This window comes from Acomys minous (assembly GCF_964271855.1).
Source record: "Acomys minous genome assembly, chromosome: 9".
In the NCBI taxonomy this organism is placed as follows: domain Eukaryota; kingdom Metazoa; phylum Chordata; class Mammalia; order Rodentia; family Muridae; genus Acomys; species Acomys minous.
The window spans coordinates 87,849,666-87,876,737 of NC_140490.1; the positions used below are offsets into that span (position 1 = coordinate 87,849,666).

Sequence of the window (27,072 nt, forward strand, 5' to 3'; positions counted from 1 at the left end):
TGCTGTTAACCAGCTTCTACACATTACCGGTGCCACTGCTGAAAGCGTAAGACTACAGAATGTCAAAATAGTCCCATGTGCCACAATTCTGTGAAGCCACAGCGCAGCCATCTCTCAGTTCAGCTTCCCCGAGGGACCCTCCCTTCTCATGGCTGTTCTGTTCTAACTGTTATTTCTCTTGAGGGATGAATAGCAGCCTTATGGTTATGTGAAAAATGAGATGAGCGGGAGAGATTCACCTTGACATGGTGGCTGTCACCAACACAAAGAAACACTCACTCAGATGACTCACAGGAGACAGTGGCTCAATACATGACGGGAAAAGAAGGCAGCCCATCTAAGCCTACAGGAATCATCTCCTAATAATTCCTCCAGAAAAGCTAGTTGTTGATTACCATATCTTCATTTAATTATTTACAAAACTGGTTGTTTTGGAAAGGAAGGAGATGTGAAGCAGGAGGGGATGGGCCAGTTGTGTTTGGAACCCCTAATTAGTAAAAGTGCCTGCTTTAAAAAAAAGTCCTTTATTTGAGCTATTCTTTTCACTTCTTCCTGTTGAGTATACGGCATTTTAGAATTCTTGGTTTCAGCAGCAACTCAAAAAGCAATATTGCCAACCTGCACATCAAAAAAGGAAAGGAGAAAAAGCGCACCATGGCTTCAAACAAAACCAAAACAGACTGAAACAAAAATACGAGAAGCAGGAAGATCACTGAGCCTAACTCACAGCGCCCTTTGGAAGACAGGGAGGTTAGTCGGTTAATAGCACAGCCACGGCTAGCTACTGCCTCAGCACCGAGTGCTCACACTCTCAGGAACGCACATCCAGAAGCCGCACGTGGAGAAAGCCATGGGCGGCCCTTGACTGCTGCTGCCTGGGCCTCCCTGTTCCAACAGACATGGATTGCCAGAGCTGCTGTTCTATGATAACTCTCAGTGAGAGAGACAAAGGAGTAGAACATTCTTAGAAACCAAGCAAAAAATGGACGGGAATACAATACCTGGAAAGTTTATCAAGCATGTTGACAAGTTTCATGGCTTCATATTCTTTTTGTTCTTCTGTCATTTCATCTATAGGGTTTGGCATTGGTTCCTCTAAATGACCAGTGATAAGATTAATGCTACAAAAAGAAAAAAAAGTTATGCTGTATGTTTTAGAATTATGCTCTTTCTATACTTTTCTGGTCCAATTTTAAGTTATATAAGAAAGAGTATAATAGCCAAAAATTGGCAATAATTTCAATAGTAATTTTATTGTATAGAATTGCTATAGGAATGTATTATTATTATTATTATTATTATTATTATTATTATTATTATTATTATTATTATTACTAGTTTGTTTTGGAAAATGGGCTTTTTAAAAATTAAAGCTGACTTGCCAACTATTTTTTAAGGCATGGCTGCTTTTAAAAATACAAAATTTGATTGGTGCAGTTGGACAAATATCCTTGGATGTACTTCTTATTCGTGAATTGTAAGAGGTCAAATACTTTCAGAAGTGAAGTGAGAAAATCCATTTGTGATACAGCATAAAACAAACATGTCAAAAAAAAAAAAAAGGGAGGAAAAAAGCCCCCGAACTGGAAAAATGATGGCAGAGAAGCTGCAATCTGGAAATGCAAGCATGCCGATGTATAATCTAAGGAAATTAGTCCATTAGTGTGACCACAGAGGTATTGGGTGTTTCAAACAGTAACAGGTAAGGCAGAGGAGTAGGATCCATCTGACGGAGGGAAAAATCTAGCCCACCAAGAGACAAGCACGGCATCTGAGCTTTCTGCAAACAGGCCTAGAGCGGTACTCCACAGCAACGGCTTTCTTATAAACTTCATATGAAGTTCTAATGTCAAACAAATGATACTCTTAAATAAAAGGCCATATTTCTATCTTTCCTTTTTTACTGAGGAAGGGAAATAAAACATAGCCTTTTCAGTGTCTGCTACATACCAACACCTTAAAACATTACTCTTGAGAAGACATGAGTACAGTTATGGCATCATGGACCAGCCAAATATGGACTGTTCTAATGATCAAAATCATAATACCCCTGCAGGCAGCACGTTGGTAACAAATGGTTTTCTAAGGGCTTTAGATAAAGGACAACGCTTTCAGGGCCAGGCCAGGGGAAGTAAGTCAGTGAGATGGTCAGGAACAAACTGTGAGATGTTGGAAAAATGTCACGTGAGCCAACTAAAGCCACCAAAATCAAGTGCTCCTCTGGGGTGGCCAGTGTCGATCCTACTTGAGACTTCTTAGTCATAGTGAAGGTTAGCTCATGGGAAACTACCTCTTGCTACCATTATATTTCCTTTTCTTTTCCTATACTCCTCAAAGGCTACACAACACAGATTCTTGGGGAAGGGTCTGCACTTGCGGTCTTAGCAAGCGAGATGTGAAGTCTGTCTGCTGCTCTTGATAGGGCCTGTGACTAGAACTGTAGTTAGCAATTCTGCACTGCTGGGCTTGATGGTGCATGTCTGAGATTCCTACCTGGGGCCGAAAGAGAGGAGTGTAAATTCAAGGTCGGCCTGAGTGATTTATTAAGGTTTAAAGGGAGCAGCTGGTAGAGCACTTGCTAGAAATCTGGGTGTGAGGCCATGGGTTAAATTCTTAATATCCTCTCCCTCATCCCCTAAAATGACAAATGAACATACCAAGAAACCCCCTTGCTCCCACTAGTGAACTATGTGCAAGACAGGAAATTGCAGAATTACTCAGAGAAAAAGGTGGGAATAAGGGCAAACAGACAATTTGGGGATCTAGAGGCCCCAAATCTGTTCATTCCTACCCACTTGCTTCTAGGTAGCCCCTAGGGTGCGATAGGAGGCTGAAAAAATGCAGATTGGTCACTTAGTCCCAGTCTTGACTGTACATGAGGATCATGCGGGGAACTCAGACCTGGCCGTCCCTCAGATCAACATGTAAGTCCCTGCGATCTTGAAAGACTAGGCTCAAGTGCCTGACTCAGAGACTGTTCTTTTCTCTCCCATAAAAGAAAAAGAGACCTCTAGTTAGAGGCCAGCACAAAATGCCTAAAGGAGTCACTCTATTTCCCAAACTAAAGGGACAACTGAACAAGGTTTCTAAGGAGAAATATAGAAATGCTGTGTTCACCCTTCATTATTTGCTCAGGCACAAGGCTCTTGCTACTTGTTAAGTTAAAAAAAAACCAGCTAGTCTTATAGGCAAATAAAGATACTTGCTAGAGATAAACACTACCCTCAAGCAAAGGAAACCAGGCCTTCTAGGGAAGTGAAGGTAGATACATAAACTATGTTGACCACACTCATTTGTCACTTGAGAGCCTGCTTCTCACACTGATACAAGTGTGATTTGAAGACTCATACTTATAGACTTTTCTGAAAACAATGATGTCAGCACAAACAATCATGTATCTCAGAAACATGCCAGTGAGAAACTGGTAAGCTTTATGTTGTTGTGGGCCCCTCAGTACAGTCAGCCATGGGCTCCTATGTTAGGCAGAGTGTTTCTTCTTTTGGTATCTTTTGTTTTTGTTTTTGTTTTGAAATGGTTTCTCTATAGCCCTGGCTATCCTATAATTCACTCTGTAGACCAGATTGGCCTTGAACTCACAGAGATCTGCCTTCCTCTGCCTCCACTGCTGGGATGATGTTCATTTTTCAGAAGCTGCTCTTGAGTCCACTGACTGCCAAAATGACTCAGGGCTTGCTCAGAGGTTAGCTCCCAAGTGACAAAGTCCCCTGCTGCCTGAGCTCTCTTAGACTGAGCCCCTCACCCCCCCCCACCCCGTGTAGAAAACACCCCAATGCCTTCCCAACACCCCACCTCCTATAATTCCAGGGACTCAGGGCTCATTTCTTCCTTTAACAGATTTTTTTTTTCTTATGCTATTCAGGAGAATGTAAACAAAACCACATAACACACAAGCTAGGATAATGAAGTGTGTCACCCTCACATGAGAAAAACGCCCGTGAGCAGTGTCAGAAGCAGGTGGACCCGATCTCTCTTCTCTAGCCAGGAGAGAAAACAAGTCACCATGGCAACAAGAATGTAAAGGTGTACATTCTGGGATGAACAAACACACAGCACCACTAAGCCCTACAATCCAAGACTAAACGCTTACATTTCACAATCGTACCACTGTAAATTCTGGGGTTATTTTTATGTTGTTTGAAGACCTAGTCTTAATTCCTTTAAGGACACTAACTGTGATGGACCTGTGCAGGGCAGCCACATACATTTATTTATTTGTTCGTTTGTTTACCTTGTTTTTGCTAAACTATTGACTTCTGAAAGATTCTGGGGAAGAAGGAGCCAGTACCTTCAGATTTCGCCCACCAAACTACAAGGGACAGTTCCAAATCTATCGCTGCATAGATGGCGCTGGCTAAACACAGTAGAACACAAAACTCAACAAACAAACAAACAAACAAACAAACAAACAAACAAAAGAAAAACCCCACGGATGTGGGAAAGGGATTTGTGGGGAACGGTTGGTGACAGGGATGGAAGGGAGAAAAGAGAAAGCAGGGGTACTATAGACAGCATATGTACATGTCTGAAACTGTCAAGTCCTCAGAGGGGAGACAGGTCAGCATAGGAATGCTTGCCTGGTACGACAGAAACCTGTAACCAATTCCACCAGTGGCCTGCTAGGTAAGGACATAAACAGCAAGAGAACTTGTCACTTATATAAAGATGCCAGAAACAGATCTTCATCTGAAATACCTGCATTCTAAATGTTGCCAATGGATCAGATTATTTTAAAAAGCACTTTTTAAAATGATAACAAAAATATACACGCCGCCCCCCCATACTACATAGGACAAGCCAAACAAAACGTAACTGTGGGCAAAGTCCTGCTTACATGCTGATAATGCTGCACCCTCTAAAAGATTCTTAGGAAAAGGCATTTTTGTATGCCTGGACCAGGAAGGAAGGGAGTATACACGGACAAAAGGCTCCATGGGGATAAAGCTCAAATTGTCTTTCCCGGGCGCATGCCCAGGGTACTTGGTTGTGCACTTCCCCGAGTAACACCAAAAGCAATGATCCATGCCTTCCTCTCCTGAGCCCCACCCTGGCTACAGTGCTTCTCCATGGGAGGTGCTGACTGGTCCAAACACTCAACAGCTCAAAGCATTTATTAACATAGGGACTGGGGAGACGGCTCAGCAGCTAAGAACATTGGCTGCTCTCACAGAGGAACTGGCTTTGATTCCCAGCACCCACACAGATGCTCACAACTGTCTCCAGTTCCAGAAGATCTGCCAGGCTCTTGGGGTCCCCAGGAGCACCAGACATGCACATGGGGGCACAGACATACATGCAGGCGAAAGACTTAAACATAATTAAATTTTTATAAATGTAGTCAACAAGCATTTATATAAAGACAGACTTTTTTTTAAAAAGTCCCATTCCCTTCTGAAACTTACCTTCTAATGGTGTGATGAAGGTAGGAAGTACTGTGTGTGTGTGTGTGTGTGTGTGTGTGTGTGTGTGTGTGTGTGCATGTGTGTGTAGCAGTACAAGGGAGTGTGAGGTGGAATGGAGATGTAGGGGTGAAACCAGGCTTCACAGGGGACTAAGCAGGCTGTACAGAGAGAACAGACCTAAGCAATACCTGGAGGCAGGGAGGGAACGAGAGACAGCAGCTACCTGGAGGAGGGGTGCGCTACAGAGAAGACACTCAACACAAGGGCCTCAGGCAGGAGCCCATGTCCAGTGAGCGACAAGGAGTCAGGAGGGTTGGGTGGTGACAGCACAGTGAAACAAGGTGCACAAAAGCACAGTGAGAACCTTGGTTTTCAGTCACTTTACAGTTTTAAGCAACTGTCATTGTCTGACTCAGACTTTACAGGATCACAGTAACTGCGGAGTTGAGAACGGAATCAAAGGGTCAAAGGTGATTAAAAACACAGCAGAGAGCTAGGCGGTGGAGAGCTAGCCTGTCATACACGAAGCCATGGCTCTGTCACTAGTACAGCCAAAGGGGAAAGGATTGCGGAATAAGCCAAAGTTTCAGCTTAGCGGCAGTTACGAGCAAACGACGTAACTAAATTCTGAGTGCGTTATTAAGGTGAATATGAATATTTACTGGATGTCAGTGAGTCACGTGGCATTCTTGTGCTCTCACGGATGGCAGGCCATGTGAAGACACATGTATTTTCTGTTGTGCAATTATCAAAGAAAGCTCACCAAGTCAAGGAGCTAGGAACAGGGACGCTCATGAAGGGCAAGCTCATGCTCCTGTCTGACTGGTGGAATGGAGTGGCAGGTAGACTGCAGGAGCAATTCAATCACAAGCCCCGCTTTTTACCCATTGGTAGTTACTACTGAAAGCATAGGCATGTACCCTCTGGAAAATGACACACTGTGAGCAGACAGAAAAAAAAAAAAGCCCTGTGGTCCTGCTAGGAACGTAAAATGGTGTAGCTGAGGTGTACACCAACTTGCAGTTCCTCAAAACACTAAACATGTAACCACAGGTGATACAGACGCAAGAGAAACAAAAGCAGCGACCTGAAGAGACACCAGACACCCACGTTTAGCAGCATTATTCACAGGAGCAAAAGGGTGGAGACGTCTCAAGAGGCCCTGGATAGCCATCAGGTAAATACAATGCTTAGATAGTAGAACAGAGTCATTCAGTTTTAACATGGGAGGGTATTTTGATATGTACTACAGGATGGATAACGAACCCTGATGACACACTAAGTGAAATTAGCCAATCATGAAGGACACCTATTATATATGATTTCACACATACGCGGTTTCTTGATTTCATACAGACAGGGAGAATCTAGGATAGGGTGCAGGGCAAGGCAGTTTTACTGGGGAGATGAAAAGTTCTGGAGATGGGCTGGGCACAGTAGTACACTCCTATAGTCCCAGCACTGTTAAGGCTGTGGCAAGAGGGCTGAGTGTGAGGTCAGCCTAGGTTATAAAGAGAAACCTGCACAGAAAAAAAAAAAAAAAAAAGAGACTGCCACTGATTTTTACACTTAAAATTGGCTAGAGTGCTAATTTTACGTTGTGTAGGCAGGGTGAAGATGAGAAAGCTTTCTCTGAAGCGGTGTGGTGGTACGTGCCCATAACCTCAGTGTTTGAGAAAGTGACGCAGAAGGATTCTCACCTCAGTGTCAGCCTGCAGATTGATAAAGCTCCATTTGGAAAGTGCAAGTATTACAGAGGCTAACAGGTATGTGGAGCTGGTGTGGGTGGGGCAGAAGGAGTGATGATTTTGTTTTCAATTAGGGTCTCTTTGTGACCAGATTTTAGATGTATTTTGTTAGTCATAAACCTTAGTCCCTAAAAAATTAACTAAATCCTAGTATGTACAAACATAGCCCAGATTAGGCAAAGAGAAAACTCTACAAGTCCTGATTTGTGGTTCATTCACTTTAAGGAATATTGAAACTACACAATTTGCAGGACAACAAGACAGTTATGGCCAGACCTGTGCAGCACAACAAAGTCCTGGGAGAGAGAGGGAAAGCCAGGCACGACACCGCGTGCTCAGGAGACAGCTGCTGGGGACACTGTCCTTCTGAGGTCACCACAGTCAGACAACTAGCCCAGCAGTGCTGAGCATAGTTCTACGCTTCAGGACCCTACAAACTAGTGTGCAAACTGTCAGAAAGTACCCCCAGGGTTCTGGCCACATCTGGCTCTGTCCTCCTGCAGACACCTGTGGGTACCTGGAAACCAGGTCTGAAGGCTACGGATCCAAAGCTGATTAAGAAGCTCTATGCTCAGAGGTGTGAAAGACAGCAGTGTAAAATTAAATTTAGCTGGCTATAGTGACACAGGCCTTTAATCCTAGCACTTGGTGGGCTGAGGCAGGTGGATCTCTGTGAATTTGAGGCCAGCCTAACCTATATAGTGAGTTTTAGGTCAGCTAAGGCTACAAAGAAATATCCTCTTTAAAACCAACTAAACAAACAAGCCAACAGACAAAAAGAGTTTAGCTAGCTGGCTTCCTTTTGATAAAGGACTAAGTCTGAAAACTTAAAGCCCGACTGGCTAAATGTCCGTGTGCACGGAACTTGAGTCTATGAGTGTGTTTTGTTTAAAAGTGCCTAATTGCAGAAAGCCATTTCCAGTCTATTAAATACATTTATTTTGACACAGGAAAAACTGCTATAAAAGTAGCTGGGTCCCAAAACCTGGATGGAAGCTCCACACAATTCTTGACTTTAGATTCTAATAAAGGATTACAGGTTACCTTGGTGCATTAATCAGAATCCACTTACATTTCTGACAACGGGACTTGGGCCAGCTGGATGAGGCGTGAGTCTTTCTGCCAACACTAGCAACTGTTGTGAATACATGTATCATAAGAAAAGCGGAGTAGGACCCTGACAACGCTGAATGGTAAAGGGTACAGTAAAACGAGCAATCCTCTCAGATGCCGACTCTTAAGTTTGATCAGATTGGCAAAAGTGCTGCTAACAAGTTCCTCCAGAGCTGTGGGTCACTCCCCAGAGTGACAAAGGGTGGCTTTGTTGATAAAGTATGCTATTCACTGTCACTTCCACAAGAACCCTTGGAAGAGTGTGCGTGTATGTGTGTGCGTGCGTGTATATATATATATATATATATATATATATATATATATATATATATATGTATATATATGTATATATATGTATATATATATGTGTGTGTATGTGTGTGTATATATGTATGTATTATTTGTTTGATTTTTGAGACAGGATTTCTCTGTATAGCCTAGGCTGTCCTAGACTCCATTTATAGACCAGGCTGGCCTTAAACTCACAGAGATCCACCAGCCCTGTCTCTTAGGGTGCTGGAATTACAGTCATGCACACCATGCCTGGCTGAAGATTATGTTTTAAAGTGGTATTAAAGATTCCACCAGGTTTTCCTCTTGAGAGGGGGGTATGTTGACAGAAAAACAGACGCCAACCTATTTAAAGGGGGTGTGAGTGTAATCTACTGGAAAATATGCATTTTTGCTTATAATGAGCTACATTTCAAAGACACATGATTTTACATTTAGTAATAACTAATGGGAAATCAGTCATTACTGATTTTATGATTTATCAGCTAAAATTTTTACTGATTAAAAAAAAAAATGGCCAAGTGTAAGAGCTGAGAAAAATTTCATTAAGGCTGCAAAGTCCAAGCACAATTTCATCCCATGGCAGAGAGCTAAGCCAGTAACCAAGTCAGACACCCCTGATTCAAAGAAAAGGTGCGCTCCCGAGGTCTCTATCACCTCTAAAACACAATGGAAGTTAGATTCCTACAGTGCTGGGAGAGACCCAATGCTCCAGTGCTTTCTTTGAGCTCCTTCTTGTTATGGTACCATCCCATATTTCTTAGTCACAGGACCATGAGCAGTATAAAAGCCATCAATTAGATAACATCAACCAGACATACTGAAATGCAAAGACACCAACCATCTAGGAATGCTTAGGAGTTTTCTACAGCATGTGACTGTGTCCACATGCCCTGGATGTGAGACATCGCTGATGTCAATTCTGTCATCATTTGCAATGACGAGACTCTCGCTGGGTATGGTGGTGTGTGCTTGTAGTCTCAGCTCCTGGCAAGCCAAGGAGAGAGGATCACCCGAGTCTGTGAGGCTGTGACCAGCCTGGGCAACACAGTGAGTACAGCCCCGACCCCAAACACACAGCAACAACAAAAAGAGAGACTTTGCAACTAGCATAGTTTTAAGCTTCAAATGGAAAGACATGAAGTGTTATATGCAATTTGTGAAATAAATAAAAACAAGAGCTTGCAAGACTAGTTCAGAATATTGACTTAAAGACATACAACTCCTCCATTTTATTTTCAAAATCTAGATGGAGCTGTTCAAGCCACAGCCTCTAGGTGGCAGCAGTCTTTAAACCTCACCGCTGAAGAGCCACACTGCTCATACTCTCTGCCTCTCTAGAGCCTTTGTCTCCTGGCTAACATTCTGTAAGATCCTGGTGAAGCTGAGTGTGTTAGGATGCTAAGGATAATACTATGTACTCAAACCCCATTTGTCCACACACAGGCCATGTTGTTCCTGCCTGATTGGAGATTGGTAATTTTTTTTCACTTTATGCAATTTAGTATTTTCACGACAACAGAACACAATCTATACTTGATCTCACAGATTCCGATTTTCTGTTCTTGGTTACCTACTTCATGACCCATATCACTCTCTAAAAGAAGGCCAGTAGAACTACCTACAGTGCCCAAAATGAAGGGTGCCTTATTAGCAGCCAGTGATGGGACCCAGTGCAAACTCAGCTCAAATGACACCTAGAAAGTGAAAACTCAAGATGATGGTTGGAGAGGATGCGAAGGATGGGAAAAGAACAGAGGGAAGAGAAAGGCAAGGAGGAGAGGTGGCGGTTCTTTTAAGAAAGTAAGAAGGCCCTAATTTGTGCATACTGACTTAGAGACAACACAGAATTTCAGGTTTGTCCCTTCAGGGTACTGAGTCACCTGTTAAAAGCCAAGTTCCTACGTGTATGTGTGATTACAATTCAGTGCGGAGCCAACTTCTTTCCTTTTGAAGTCATGTGCCTTGTTGCAGTACTTTTTGACTTGTAACGGGTTTTATGCAAGGGTACTGAAAATGACTGAAACATCAAACGGCCAACTTAAACTCCTGATGTTAGCTCTATGTCATAAAGTCTCATGGAAGGAAAGAAAGGCAAAGAGTAGCACGCTCCTTTAAGCTGATGGTGAGCATCTAAAATCGCCAGCACTTTTACTGCTTCAAAGAGGGTAATGGACTTGTTGAATGAACTGTGCAGTAAGTTTCATGAAATCCTCTGCTTCTTCAATCACTTGAAGACACTCTACGGTACTAACTATTTGAAAATGTCTCTAGAAACACCAGTAGATAGAAAACTTTCAAACTCCCCAGACAAAGAACTGGAAAACGAAAGCAAAGAAAGTAGAAGGCAAACCACTAACTGAAAGACATAGCTACTTAAGTAAATAGAAACTCGGTACTGTACTTTGGTTTTGCATTTTTGTATTCTTCAGTGTCCGTGTCCTCGTCCTCTGAGTACCAATTATCTCCTCTTCCTCCAGCCAAGAGGCCCCTGGCCGCCAACAGTCCTGCAGCGTTCCCATAGCCAGTGTATTTCAGCAGGCTATCCACTGCAAAAACACAACAGGGTTTTAGACAGGGATCCTAAGGTATTCACCGTCCGCACCCACTTACCAGCACAGGGGCGGTGCAGATGCCTCCATGGCAGGCCCTTTGGGAGGCCGTGAAGCACACGTGGTTAGGCTGAACTACCTGCAAACGCTCCTACCTACCATGAAGACTCAGATACTGTTTTTAGGTATCGGAATTCTGACATTCCTCTTCTGTACACACTCTGGCAAGTGTGAGGCCTTCTGCCCCCAATGGTAAGAGTTGCCCATTAACTTTCTCTAATCTTATTTCTTTAAACTAAAGATGATGAAAGTCAGATTGGAATTTCACATGTGGCATGAACAACCTTAATTTTTTTTTTAGGATAGGAAGGAAAATATATAAAAAATAATAACACATAAAGGGTATTAGCAAACAGGACAGGCTAAAGTGCCACTTGGCAGGGCAGGGCAGGCTGGAAAGATGGCTCGGTGGATAAAGTGCTTGTGACACAGGTCTAAGACCAGAGCTCAGGTCCGCAGACCCATGGAAAAGCTGGGCAGGCACTTGCAAGACGGACAGGATTTCCTAGGGACTGGCAAGCTCCAGAGCCAACCGACAGACCCTGCCTCAATCATGTGGACAGCATGAGGAGGACTTCCAGTGTCAACTTTGGGCCTTCATATGTGCACACATGTGCACCTACACACACAAACACAGAAAGTTAACAAGATATAAACGTTGGACGCCCACTGAGTTAGACTGACTAGGTTTCAATACTATCACCATTACTAGCTGGTTGAACTTGGGTAAAGTATTTTGTAGTTCTAGCCCAGTTTTCTCATCTGTGGAAATGGAATACAAACTGCCTATCTCACAAACTAAAACCATTGAGCTCTTTAGAAAGGTATATGGCAAAAGTAACCCCTCATTCTTTTCTCTTTGATGTATACTAAATAAACTTATGTTAGAACACAGACATAGAGACACACAGACATGCACAGACTTAAGACAGACAGACAGACACAGCCTCAGATGCTGGGTACAGAGTACAAGTCTTTGTAAGTATTGCCCTGGTGACAGAGTACTATCCTTTAAATGAGCTGACAGAAAACTCTTTGCAAAGGAACTCTGTACTGTAGAGGTGCGTGCGTGTGTGTGTGTGTGTGCGCGTGTGTGCGTGTGTGTGTGTGTGTGTGTGTGTGTGTGTGAGAGAGAGAGAGAGAGAGAGAGAGAGAGAGAGAGAGAGAGAGAGAGACTTACAGCCTTTTAAGGGATATAGTAAATAATCACTGGCAACTTTATATAGGAGTACTCTGTTTTCTTCAGGTACAACTTCAAGACGTGCAATTATGTATATAATAAAAAGATTAAAAACCAACATTTACTCAGCTTTAAGAATGTTCATAAAATGACATCCTAAGGTCAACTACAGAAAACAAAACCATACATTTTTCTATGTACAAAGCCATGATGAAACCTACATTTGAAATAGCACCAGTACTCATAGCATTTACCTCAAAAAAAAAAAATGCTGGAAAAAATCCAGAGAAGGACAACTAGGTGCTGAAAAGGAGGAAGGGGAAAATGTCTGCGTGGACTTCAGCTGGGGATGGAGTATCACACTGAAGCTGGAAGGAGAGGTAAGTAACACTAAGAATGTTTGAAAAAGCCACAGGAAGCACATACAGTGTATGTGGGGAGGGGGGGGTTGGGGGGGTGCGCAAGCGCGTGCACGTGTGTGTAATTCACATAAAGTTATGCCACGTGGGGTAATAATGTTCCCTACAAAGTGCCACAGACTAACAGAAACCCCAGTTGTAAGCACAGGAAACCTCACTTTGGGCTGTTGGTCAGGGAGGACCCAAGGGATTCCCAAAAACCATACAGGCCATTGCCACTGCCCTCGGTTGCTTCCCAGAACTTGAAGTTAAGAGCTTACTGCTGAGGATGCCACTCACTTCAGACACAGGACTCAAACTGGAATGCCCTGGAAGTTAATCCTCTCTAAGGATTAACTCTCATAGCATCTCAAGGTGCTACCCAACTGCCGAGGGAGAAAAGCTAGTAACTTTTCTCTAGCTGCAGTGCTTATGACTGGCCTGGCAAAATATTCCCCGTGGTGCAACTGTGGCACATTTATCTTGAAGCTAACCAACAGCTGTCTAATTGGCTCTAAGGCCCACTCAATAGGAAGGAACTCAAGCCTGGTACTGTTTGTTTGTTTGTTTCTTTCTTTCTTTCTTTCTTTTTGAGACAGGGTTTCTCTGTGTAGCCTTAGCTGTCCTGGACTCGATTTGTACACCAGGCTGGCCTCAAACTCACAGTGATCCACCTGCCTCTGCTTCCCAAGTGCTGGGATTAAAGGCGTGCGCCGCCACACCCAGCTCAAGCCTGGTACTGTAAAGCTAGCTAACTATCCCTGGCAGGAGAGGTCACTGACCCTTCAGGAGAATCTACTACTGCCATTTTCCTAATCCAGTATTATTTCTAACTGCATCTAAATACTTATTCTGATGCACAGAGAAATAAAGCTCTCATCCCTCACCAAAGAAGCGGATGGACACTACTACAGAGGTCCACAGCTGAACAAAATACAGGGAGTAAGTGGCAGTGGAGTGCACAGTTCCATTCAGCACACCTGCATGAATACCTAGACCTCAGACCCAGGGAGCACTGTGGAAGATTGGGTGGAAAGACTGTAAGAGCCAGAGATGCAGTATGTCTGCTCCTTGACAGTGTCTTGCCACACACAATGGGGAGGCTGCACCCATCGAACCGCAACAATACGGCTTCCTAAATAAGGGCTGCATGATGACACCGTTAGTCAGCATGCCAGCATGGATGGGAAATTTCACAAGGTCCCAGCCTTAGATGAAGAGCTACAGGCACTCAATGGCTGCTGAGAGAGGAGGAGTCGGCCTTCTCCAGGGATGAGCTACTCGACAGGCTATCCAATCCCCTAAACACACACAAACAACAGCAACACTGAAGACTCCGTAGGGTGCGTGCGTGTGTGTGTGTAAAACTATATAATTATATTACAAGTCATGAATCTGAGAGGAGTCGGGGCACGGGAGGAGTGGAGGAGGTGGAAATAATGCATATATAGTATTCAGGTATAAATTTTAAAAAACAAAAAATATCTTGAGGCCCTTAAAAAGGGCTAACATAGAGAAATAGATAAGAAAAGGGGATCTTCTAGTCAGCGTATGAGATTATACAGAGCATGGGCAACATGAATAAAGGTGCTAAATCTTGAAATACTTCAACTGGAGAATACTCCTTTGATAGAGAAAATACCCACTCCTGGGGCAAATGAAGTTATTCTTCCTTTCAAGGATATAAAAACTGGTTATGTTTGTGATCAAGGAAGCCTGGGTTAGTAATATAAGTAGATTAAATGAGATTTACAGTATGTAGCCCACGCTGGGCTGGACCTCATCATCCTTGGTCTCCAGAATGCTGAAATCCCAGGCAGGTGCTACCTCATGCAGCTTAAACTAGACAATTTTAACCTTAAAACCTATCAGTAGCTCCACTCCTTTTCAGTGGTACTGGCAGACACTATGTAAGTATTTAATGAGGGATAGTAATTTGAACCTCTGAATAACTCTGATATGCTGTCTCTTGTTGCCAGTGTCTCAAGATGCAGTGATTGAAGTAAGTAAGAGAAAACATGATGGGTTATTAAGGGAACAAAATAAATGCCCGGGATATACAGGTACTCTGAATACTCCCAGAGGCCAGACAGGATCTTAACGGTCAGATACAAATCCACTGATGATCAAGGACCACAAATCTAAGCCCTCAGAACACTAACGCCTAGAACCCCAGGCCTCACAAAGTACCACTGAGCTGTACCCCATCTACAAGTTTTAAAAAAATAAAGATGTTTAGCGATTCCAGAAAAAACTCCTGAAGCTTATAAAAAAAAATTAACTAAAAAATTTAAAGCCTCAGCTGGGCAGTGATGGTGCACGCCTTTAATCCTAGCACTCGGGAGGCAGAGGCAGATGGATCCCTGTGAGTTCCAGGCCAGCCTGGTCTACAAAGTGAGTCCAGGACAGCCAAGGCTACATAGAGAAACCCTGTCTCGAACAACAACAACAACAACAACAACAACAACAACAACAAGCCTAACTGAAACAATAGGAACAAATAGTTTAACTGAATATACTTAAGAATGATGCAACATGGGCTGGAGAGATGGCTCAGTGGTTAAGAGCACTGGCTGCTCTTCTAGAGGCCCTGGGTTCAATTCCCAGCATCCAGATGGCAGTTTGTAACTGTCTATAGCTCCAGTTCCGAAGGGTCCATTCCCTCTTCTGGCCTCCGGAGGTACCAGGCATGACAGCGCTGCATAGACATGGATGTATGCAAAACATCTGTACAAATAAAATAATCTTCAAAAAAATGACACAAAATGGCCTAAGACCCCAAGAGCCATAAAAGACCTGAAGAGGTTAAAGAGAAGTAACTACAACACTATTTACTGCTTTCTTTCTATAAAGAAACGCCCTCTGGAAGTTAGTTAGTAACATGACCCCTGGTGCTTTAATGACATCAATGTTTACTGCTCTTTTACTGGAACAATATGCCAATTCTACGACAAGCAGGTTGCAGAGATGATTTGAGACACATGAATGCCTCCAAAATAAAGTAAAATGAAATCTTGTTGGGATTTTAAACAACTCAAAATTGGGAAGAAGCAAAGAAAGGAGACAAATGGAGCATAAAGCCGCAGCAGAGACGTACTGGAGAAGTCTTTAGCTACTTTTTAGTGCAGTGCTCAACACACCGTACACTACCCTGTTGGACACTGAAAGGAGAAGCGGAAACTGACACTCTGGCTTACTGAGGAAAGGAGCATTTTCTGGTGCTGCTATATAGATGCACATGGGTGCACAGGAAGGCACTTTCCTTTGTCATGGTGACTGTCTGTGTTACACCTGAAGATGCTGCCAGATCAAAGGGCTCTCAGCAAGCTGATGCTGTGAGGATGCTGGAGTGCGCAGCCCCACAGCAGGTCCTGATGAGGCGGCCCTGGCAGGCACAGCGCTGAAAGCCTACACAGATGTGAGTTCTATCACTTGACCACAAAGCAGAGCTTCCAGCTGACTACTGAGAGGAAAGCACACTCAGAGACAGGCCTCCCTTCCCAGTGGGAATCCTTCCATCCAGTCAAACTCCATGGCGTCTAGAAATGCACAGCAGCAGCTCCTCTCACTGGTCCTCTCCATCTTCTCCACTTCTGCACTACACTCCCAGGCAGCCTTTCGTTCAATACAAACATGACTGTGTTACCTTCCTGGAGGTAGCCTCCCCGGTGTCCCCAAAGGCTCAGGCCCCAGCCATAGGTCTAAAAGCTTTCCTTCACCCATCCTCTGTTTTCTTTTCTAAAGTTGTCTCCTACTCTGTGCACGCCTCGGATCCTGAGTTGTCTTTTCTCTATAACTATTTCCCATCTCTCTGACCTTCTGTATGAAGTCGCTCCTCCAGACTGCCACTGTAGCAGGCACAAACCTGTCTGTAGGGTTACTCACTGTGGGGAACATACAAGATAACATGCTGAATTCACAGGGGGGCACAGACTGAATTCACAGGGAGTACAATAGCTGCTCTTTTACTTAACATTTATGGGACAATTACTACCTGTAAGACACAAGATTGCCAACTTAATCTTGATGTTGGAATGCAAGCTCTACAGCGCCATATCGTAACAACTGGGGAATACTTGAAAACAAGACAAGCAAGTGAAAATGGCATGACGGAGAACAGTCAGCTTTGCTTGAATGGCCAGAGAGCTCTTCAGAGACGATGTCCAAGCTGGTCTGCAAAGACTAAGCTTAGCTCACTGACAGCATGGGGAATGGCAGCCCAGGTGGCATTGAGGCATCAGAGTGGACAAGCAGGAAGAGGAGCAGAAATAAAGCACATGACAGAGGCAAGGGGGTGGGAGTAAACTCTGGATTTTACCAGGCAAGTGGTGAGAAATGACTAATAGTTTACAAAGATTACAATGATAAGATTATATCCACATTTTCTAACAAACCCTCTGCTAGACAAACAAAAAATCTGATTAGAAACAGAAGATATGGCTACATTAGTATTTTAAGGAAATGATTTTAGGGGGCTAGAGAGATGGTTCAGAGTTAAGAGCACCGACTGTTCTTCCAGATGTCCTGAGTTCAATTCCCAGCAACCACATGGTGGCTCACAACCATCTACAATGTGATCTGCTGCCCTCTTCTGGCCTGCAGGAGTGCTTGCAGGCAGAACTGTATACACGATAATAAGTAAATAAATATATATTTTTTTTTAAAGAAAAGAAAATGATTTTAAAGGCATATAACAAGAAGTAGTGTGGGAATAGAACGGAAGAAAAAATAAAAATGGTATTTAGGAAGTAAACTCTGTAAGGTGTAACTAGCTTCACATGTAGAGAAGGTAGGTGAAGTAACTTCAGACAATGGCTCCTTCACACAGGAAGTCAGCGAAGGACACAGGAAGGTGGAGAAGCATGGACACTAGAGAAAATGCATTCAGTTTCTGACAGGAGACGGAAGTAGCTGTGAGAAATTCAGATACAGACGTCCAGTGCTAAACATGATGGCTCATCCTGAAGAAGCCGAGAGCAGAGAGAACAGGGGTCAGAGGAGGACGTAAGGCATTAAATGTGGAGCCAGAAAAGAACAGCTGCCAAGGGACATCTAGGGCTGCTGAGCACAGGCTTACTGAGAGCCGTCAAGTGTCAACTATCATAAAAGTCATAGTAGGATAAAGATGAAAAAAAATACAGGGATTGGAGAGATGGCTCAGTGGTTAAGAACACTGGCTGCTCTTCCAGAGGACCTGGGTTCAATTCCCAGCAACCATATGGCAGCTCACAATTGTCTGTGACTCCAATTCCAGGGGATCTGGCATCTTCACAGTCATACATGCACGCAAAACACCGGTACATACAAAATAAAAATTAAAAAAGATGAAAAAATACCAATAGCTTCAGAGACTTAGGCAGCCTGTGCCTTTGCTGAAAGCACTGTCGGTAGGCAGGGCATGGCCGTGGGAAGCACATCCTACTGTTACTGGAACTGGAAAGGAAATGGCTAGCTAGCAGCAAGGGGAGCTCTCCCTGAGCAGCAGGGATACTAGGAAAGGAAAACAGTCTTTCAGGATGCCAAGATGTAAAGGCTACTGACAGGTAAAGGAAGATACCCAAGGACAGCTTAAAGATTAAAGCAAAGAACAGAGAGGAACAGCTCAGAGGAAGGCCTCTGGAGAGACAGGAAGAAAAGCATGAACAGTAAGAGGCAGTTTACCACCAAGCTAGAGAGATGCCTGAGGCCCTGACACAGGGACAGAGGCCCAAGGAGAACTGCAGGCATGAGCTACAGGCCAAGGGAGTCCGGGCTGAATTTATTGCTGTAATTTAGCCCCTACCGCTGTGCCTGCCACATACTGAGAAAGTCAATTATTTCACATATCACTTTCTTTGGTTACACTATGTAGACTATTCTTATGGAGCCTGAAGAAAGTAGTTTTTAAATGATTATTTTTAGAAAAAATTTATTAAAATGTTAGCATGCAAAGTGATAAGCTTCATTATGCTACTCTCACATGCGCATGTCATTGTATCTGGTTCTTACTCACCCACTTCCTCCATCTCCTCTGCCCACTTCCCGCTGGTTTCCTCCTTCCTGACAGCCTTCGCTCCTGCTTTCATGTTACGTGGCTTCCATTACCCAGGTACCACAAGCCCTTCTCCCCATCTCATGGTCCTCTTTCTACATTGAGGATTTGTATTCTCTCTCTCATTTAGACTTCACATATGAAAGAAAATAGGTAGTAGCATTTGTTTTTCTGAATTTAGCTTTTTTTTCTCGTAGCATGATCTCCAGAAAGCACCAACTTTGTGGAGAATAATGAAACATTAGCTATGTCACAGCTCAACATGGGCCGGTAGCATGACCACAGCTAGCCCCTTGGCTCCGGCTGGCTGGAGAAGCGGGCTGGCCTCACACAGGTGAGTACTTACGATGCCTGGGTGCTCCCACCTGGATGCTCCCACCTGGGTGCTCCCACCTGGGTGCTCCCACCAGGCCTAGTCGCTCTAAGATCCGTGTCTTGCTTCTGAGTGCTGATTACTCTGTGGTTTGAGCACTGACCACAGCACCTTCCCCTCAGCTCTGTCTGTCTTTAAGAGAACGTTCAGCTACTGTGACTGTTTGAACATTATCTGGCCTATAATCCCAGCCCTAGGGGAGGTGAGAGGCAGGCAGATCTCTGTGAGTTTGAGGCCAGCCTGGTCTACAAAGTGAGCGCAGGACAGCCAAGGCTACACAGAGAAACCCCATCTTGGAAAGAGAAAAAAAGAAAAGAAAAGAACGTTATTCGATCTGCCCACAGACCTTCTCTGCTCTCTCTCTGTTACCCCAATCCTTCAGGTATATCCCTAGCACTGCACCAGAACACCAGCTGCAGCCTCCCTGACCCCCTGCCCCACGCCACATCTCCAGTGGATCCCACAGACCGTCACCTCCTAACCTCCCTCTCCCAACTCTTTGCTATATGCCAACCCCCAACTCAAACAGATGCCCCATGCTCAACTGCAGGTCACAGCTGCCTGAAGACCAGGTGGGCTGCCTGCACACCTCTACTGGTACCCTAGAACTGCAACAGATCACCAGCTGTGCCTTCTCCTCCCCACCCTCCCCCATGTGTTGCTATGTCCCAGCCTCCAACACCAGCAGGCATTCCCTGTGAACACACCAGCCGAGCAGGCCAGTAAAACAGGGAGCAACAGCACCACATTCTGAAAATCCAGAGAGGAAACAGAAACCAGGAACAGGTAGATACCCAACAAAGACGAAGCCAGAAATCAGAGTAACAGCCAAGGCAGTACGTCTCCACTAGAGCCAAGCAATCTACCACAGACATCCTGATTATTCAATAGAGCCAAAGCACAAGAAAAAGGCCTTAAGACCAACTATATGAAGATGACAGAAGTCCTTAAGGAGGAAATTAATAAATCCCTTATAGAAATCCAGGAAAACACAAGCAAACAATTGGAGGAAACGAATAAATCCCTTAAAGAAAGCCAGGAAAGCACAAACTGGAGGAAATGAATAAATACCTTAAAGAAAGCCAAGAAAACAAACATCTGCACAGCTCATTAAACATGGAGAGGTCAAACTGGTGCCCGCGTGGGCCCTTCACCCCTACATTCTAGTCTCTTTGGTGCAGGAAGGTTCTCTGCAGGCTCCTGAAAGAGAAACCCGGACACCAACCCAACCGCGTTGACCAGCAATCTGTCCTGCCTGCAAAATATACCAGGGCAATGGTGGTGCTCCCACAGCAGATGGGAGCCTGCGCAGAGACCCACAGGCAGACGTTATGGGGAGAGTCTAAATTGGAGGGCTTCACTGGGTCCCCCCCCCTCAGAGGAAAGGGGGATGGTGAGATTGTAGGAGTCAGAGAGGATGCAGGGCAGCCGGAGAACACGGCCCACAGAATCAACTAAGTGGGGCTCAGATCGGCTCAGAGACTGAGGCATGGGTCCTGCAGGGGTCCGCACAAGGCTCTCTGCATAGATGTTGTAGCTGTTAGCTTGGTGGTTTTGTGGGAATGGGTGTGTCTCGGACTCTTTTCTTCCTACTGTTGGGTTGCCTTGTCCACTCTCGATACGAGGGCCTTGCCTTACAACGTTCTGTTTTGTCATGTCTGATTGCTCTCTTGGCGGCCTGTTCTTTTCTGATGGGAGACGGAGGGGGGTGGATCTGGGGGAGCAGGGAGAAGATAAGGAGCAGGGAGCAGTGGAGGGAGGGGAACTGACAGTTCCTTAAGCAGCACTGGGTTGCGGCTCAGCAGCTGTGGCTCCTCTCCAACCCCTGCAGCCTTCTGTTCTCCAAGCAGCGCTCTGTTGCAAAGGGTCAGTTTCCTTCTGTCACTTTACACACTAGAGACTCTTACAACAGGGCAGAAGGTGGGACCAATAGCTGAGGCCCTTCCTTCCTTCCTTCGTTCCTTCCTTCCTTCCTTCCAATTCAGGTTATTCTGTAAGCACTTACTGACGAACCCGTATCCCCAGTCTCCATATAGCTCATTTTGGATCTAAGAAAAACAGACTCACTCAGCCACTATTTTGGCAGCACACGTAAGGAACTATGATAAGCACCTGACTACAAGACGCAGATCAATCTTTTCTCAGATCACACAAGTTAAAAGTTCAAGAAGATGAAAGTGAAGTGTATTACCTTCCCAGGGTCCTGGCGGGAATTGAGTGGGTTTAAGCACAGGATGTCAAGCACATGACAACTGTCACGTCTGAAAGCTGTTATCAACACTATAATAACACTTCAATTATATTGCTAATAATGTACCATCTTTACAGGAACTTAAGTGGCTGAACTAGAAAGTCAGGTAATGAGGTTTAAGAGAAGAGAAGATTTAGGATTTTTGAGGGCAATTGACTAGCACGTGTGAGACCCTTAGTTCAATTCCCAGAAGTGAAAAATAAATATTTTGAGAGGAGTGTTTTCATCTCTGAATTATCTCTCAAAACTAAGATTCTTCCAAAAAAGTGAGATAAAAATCAGTGGTTTTTGTTTTTTTTCTTTTATTTTTTTTAACTTTATTAATTTATTCTTGTTATATCTCAATGGTTATCCCATCCCTTGTATCCTCCCATTCTTCCCTCCCTCCCATTTTCCCTTTATTCCCCTCCCCTATGTTTCAGTGGTTTTTGTACAAAGATATTAATAAACAAGAAGAAATGATATTATCACTGGCCAGGTCTTAATAGACTTTTGGACTTTTATCTAGTATATTAAACAGGTAACATTCTGTGATAACAGCCTGAAGGACTCAGTGAGGAAATCAAACGTTCACTGCAATTTTAAGAAGAATTAGAGGGACCAAATGAGAACTGCACCTGGTCACTAAAACAGCAGCGTCTGATCTACTAGGCAGACGATTTCTATTTCCTCCTCCTCCGCCGCCTCTTCCTCTTCTTCTTCAAAAGATTTATTTATTATGTATACAGTGTTCTGCCTACATGCATACCTGCACACCAGAAGATGACTCCAGATCTCATTACAGATGGCTGGAGGCCACCATGTGGTTGCTGGGATACAACGGTTCCCAAGCCTGAGATGCTTTGAGGTCTGGGTTAAATATACACAGGACAAAGTTTAGCTGCCTGTGTGTTTGGAAAGTGTGTTTTCTGCATTGCCTAAGGAATTCGCGAGCATACAACAAGGCTGTAAGATTATTACTCCCTGTCATCTGCACAGCCGCTCTTAACAGGTAAGTAGACAGCTCTGCAAAGACTGGAGTAAAATACTATACCCACCAGGACATTTTTTCACATTTCCTCCATATGATAAGAAGCATAAGGCAAACAGAGTTTAACCTACCTCTCTCTTTGCAAAGGACAAAAAGGAACTCAGCAGCAATTTGCTTGACTCCAAGGTCAACATGTGTCATGAGGCGCACCAGCTTATTTCTCACAGTTGAGCCAACTTCCGGTCGATTTGTCACATCCCTCAATGGTGGTAAAACCTGATTGCATAAATGAAAAAAAAATCATTAATCAAGGGTCCTGGGGTACATGAGAATGGCACCATGCAACTGGTCAGTCTTAAGAAAAACTACACTTAGTTTTGAATAAGAGTTACAAGTACAAATAACTGTTACTTCCAAATAAAATGAAATAAGCCCTCAGCATCGCCAACAATAACCAGGCCTCACATAATCACATGTGTGCACTAAGGTTCTGTCTGGACAGAAACATGTCTTCCGTGTCATCTGGCTATCTCAGCACCTGCAGTGTTGCTGGTGTCCAGCAAAAATGAGTTCAAAAGTCTGTCACATTCCTCTTTCTTGCTGGGTGTGATAGCACAGAGGCTTAGGATCCACGTGCATGGAAGGCTTAGAGAGGAGGAGAAGACCTCAAAGTTTGCTTTAGCCCCTCAGAGCAAGACTGACTCCAGAGACAAAAAGGGAAGAGTAAAAGCCAGTGAGGCAATTTCTGTGTAAGCGTGAGGACTTGAGCTCAGTACTCAGAAAACAACCAGGCGTGGGCTTGCAGTCCTAGCATGGGGGCAAGTGCAGACAGGAGGGTTCCTGGAGCTTGCTGCCTGCCAGCCCTGCCTAGCTGGCCAGCTTCAGGACAGGGAGGGAGGGGGGGGAGTGTGTAGATGGTGTCTAAGAATCAACCCCTTAGGTTGTCCTGTCTTCTGCCCTGTACAGACGTGTGCATGCATACACACACACACACACACATACACACACACACACACACACACACCTCCCCATACGCACCAACACCCATGGTTTCCCATTCTTTCCCATACTTCCTCAGAGCTCAAGCCATACTGACTTTGTTTGGTTTTTGTTTTTTGCTGTTTTTTTGAGGCAGGGTCTCTCTGTGTAGCCTTGGCTGTCCTGGACTCACTTTGTAAACTAGGCTGGCCTCGAACTCACAGCAATCCACTTGCCTCTGCCTCCCGAGTGCTGGGATTACAGGTGTGCGCCACAGTGCCTGACCATACTGACTTCCTAATTCTTTTAATTCTAGCACCATATGCAAGATTTAATTTTTAAAAAATCTGTATTTATGTTTTTTAGTTGTTTAATTTTATAATTAAAACGGCTATTTCAGGTTGAATATTCCTAACTCCAAAATCTGGAACCTTTGAGTGGTGACATGATGTCACAAATAGAAATTGTATGTGACAAGGGAAATGAATTTCATGAAAGAGGTTAAGTGAAGGTATGCTAAAAATGTATAAATTATCTTAAAGCTCTGAATATCAGGTATATACAAAACATGAAAATTTTCATATTTATATTTGGTATCCCACTACAAAATATCTTATGTAGACCCCCCCAAATCTAAAATATTATAAATCTAAAATATTTATAGATTCAAGCATTTGGGGGAAGAGATGACCTTTCTTCACCAGGTATTTTTTTCTCTGCTAGCTACAATAACAGATGCTTCCCACCCCACCACTGCCACCTTTGTCTCTCCCTGTGGTTCTCTGTGCAACTGTCACTTACAGAAAATATTCCCTGACCTCGCCCCCACTAACTCTTTACTGTTCCTTTCCCACCTCCCATTATTAGTCTTCTACAATCCTCCTCACACTCCAACCACTTGGCATAGTATTTACTGTGTGCCTCTTTCCACTAAAGTGCATTCTGTGACTCTTATGAAGCACACATCCATGCTCTGGGATGTGTCCTGCTTTCTGATCATCTCTGCTAACCCTAATGCTTATCCTAATCAAAAAAAAAAAAAAGTTCCATAGGGACAGTTTTCTCTCTTTCTTTATTAATCTTTTTCCTGGTCCCTGGAATATTATATGTATCCAATAAATATTTGTTGATTTAGAGGGAAGTGATTTTCAATAGATGGCATATCGATCCATTTTCTGTTACCATAAGAAAATATTCAAGGTATGCTAATTTTATGAAGAAGAGAGTTTTATTTAGTTTACAGTCCTGGAGATTTAAAGCCCAAGATCAGGTGATCCTATCCCCTGGTTCTATTGCTGTTGAGGGCCTAACTGAGGATGGTGTCACAGAGGCGTGGGTGTTTGTAGGGAGAAAGGAATCACATACACATAAGCAGAAAGCCAGAGAGTGATTCAAGGGTCAGGCCAGCTCCAGTGAGCTGAAGGGCCTCACAGGAACAACCCTGATCTGGCTGAAGCAGTGCCCCCTGTGGACTTCCTATGAGGCCATTCTTCTCAAAAGTTCCACATCACCGCCCACCACTGCCACTCTGGGGACATCAAGTCTCTAACACATGTTCTTAGAGAAACTACACCCAAACCACAGCAAGGGTCTTCTATGTAACAGGCCTTGAGCCAGGAAACGAGGCACGCTGCACAGCTGAAGAACGATTTACTGTGCACCTGTACAGACTGTAGACAGGCAGCATTTATTTGACACAGTTAACTAACTTTCCCTCTTCCATCTCTTTTTCCACAGTGAATATACCAGGAAATACAGGTACTGGAAATATAGCTTATAAATTAAAACATAGAGACAAAAATGCCGGACAAGGAATCTGCTCATAAGGTCCATATATAAGTATCTCTAGGAGGGTGGAGCAGAATGGAAGGCATAATGTCATTGCAGAACACATTCTTATTTGACTGAGTCAGTTCTACCAGGTGTAATTCCTGTTTCTAGAAGGCTGAGACACTAGGCAGGTGGTTTCTACAGAATGCATCTACCGTAATAATATTCAGTGTGTACAACTACAGACAAAGGTTAGCATGCAAAAATTTGTCAGCTACTTTTTTTTGGTCTCTTAAAGATTTAATACTCTGTTGTCACTCCTAAATGACACATGTATCTCTTCTTACATTATATACCCCAACAATTTTTTCATAAGTTGTATCCAGTTTCTCTTTCAAACACAGTATCTCTTCTTTAAGTCTCTAGATCAATACAACCTGGGTCAGTAAATTTCCACTGTTTTCATTTGTAATCGCTCAAACACAAGAGCACTCAAGGCCAATTTCCTTTGCGTATGCATGAGTTGAATTTAATAAGGTGGTTGCTACTATGTATAGTAAGTAGCTAGACTTCAGCTATAGTAGTATCAAAGCTAATGATCTGTCATGTGCCCCTTGGTGCTAGAGATTGAGTTTATGGCCTTCTGAATGGCATGCACATGCTCCACCAATGAGCCACACCCTGGACCACATGCTATGTCAAGTCTGCCTTTCTTGAGCACTATGCACAGCGCATCCTCTCTAGAAGTTTGTTTCCTTCTCGTTCCTTCTTCTCCCTCCACCCTTCCTTTCCTTTCTTTGAAGTCCAAGGGCCATTTTATTAAGAGTTTGAAAGAAAAACAACAGGACAGACAAGCTGTATATTTTGGCAGCTGATAGGAGGGAGATAGAGGAAGAGAGGAAGTCATGTCTTTGAGTTAGAATTAGCACTAGGAGTCAGGAAGCAGTTGAACAACAGGGGTTGGGGCCGTGTTGGGGCAAACATGCCTAGGGTGAGCTCACACTGGCTTTCTGCTGTGAGATGTGACCCCTTGCTCCTGCATATGTGTTTCTGTCACATGTCATGCAGTCCTCACCAGAGCAAAGCCAATGCCAGTGCCTTACTCTAAAATCTCCAGGGCTAAAGAAAATCTGTTTGCTTTATAAAGTTAGGCTGCCCCAGGTATTTCCATATACTAGTGATGAGCAGACTGACATAGGAAATTGGTACCAGAGTAGGGTTGTTACTATAACTATACCTGAAAATGGGGAGGCAGCTTTGGAACTGGATGACTAGAAGAGGTTAGGACTATTTGGAGGAACAGGCTACAAAGTTTCGAGTGCTGGGAACAGTATAATTGGAAGTTTTGCTAAGGGCTCAGAAAAGGAAGAAGCTAGGGAGCTAATTTTGGATGGGAATGAGACACTGATGGGAACGGGGGGGGGGGGGGAGGCAATCACTATTACACGGTCATGAAGAATCTGACCACACTGGCTCCATGTCCTAGGACTGCAGAGGCTGAAGTTAGGAGTGCTGGACTAGTTTATTTGGCCAGAGAAAATTTCAAAACAATAAACCATTTGGGTTATGATGTTAGTGTTACTGGCTACTGTTAGATTTAGAGTAAGTGTTGGAAGCAAAAGGAAATGGAAGACTCATAAAACTTGCAGCTTACCCAAGGAAGAAACAGGAAAAGTGGCTAAGGGTATGGCTAGGGAAGGTAGGAAGAGAGACTGTTAGAGACCAGCAAGAATGCTAATTGTGAGGTTTACATAAAAGCCTCAGGCCATCTCCTCAATCTTCTAGGCCATGCTCCACCCCTCAGCACAGGCCAAGACACCTTTCAGGATAGCACTGTCTCAGGGACTGAGTCCAGGGCGCTCTCTACTGGCTTACTATCCAAGACCACCTCAGGATTTGTTTCCCTGTGTTCAACCAGCAGCGTTCGCTGGCTGCAG

General features: G+C 44.0%; 1 protein-coding gene across 8 annotated transcripts in view; it reads right to left on the minus strand.

The window, feature by feature from the left end:
• The window catches only part of RIC8B (RIC8 guanine nucleotide exchange factor B), a 101,208-nt gene that overhangs the window by 15,817 nt on the left and 58,319 nt on the right, over positions 1 to 27,072 (minus strand). For 7 of the 8 annotated variants that reach the window (XR_014781849.1, XR_014781850.1, XR_014781851.1 and 4 more), the window contains exons 7-9: positions 22,519 to 22,663; positions 10,977 to 11,121; positions 1,002 to 1,121 (exon numbers count right to left, since the gene is read on the minus strand). Coding sequence is in view for 3 of the 8 variants with exons in the window: in XM_084795648.1 (XP_084651774.1) it covers positions 1,002 to 1,121; positions 10,977 to 11,121; positions 22,519 to 22,663 (410 nt within the window). In the remaining 5 variants the exon portion in view is untranslated. The remainder of the gene's footprint in view (positions 1 to 1,001; positions 1,122 to 10,976; positions 11,122 to 22,518; positions 22,664 to 27,072) is intronic. The other variant, XM_084795649.1, reaches the window with a different exon arrangement.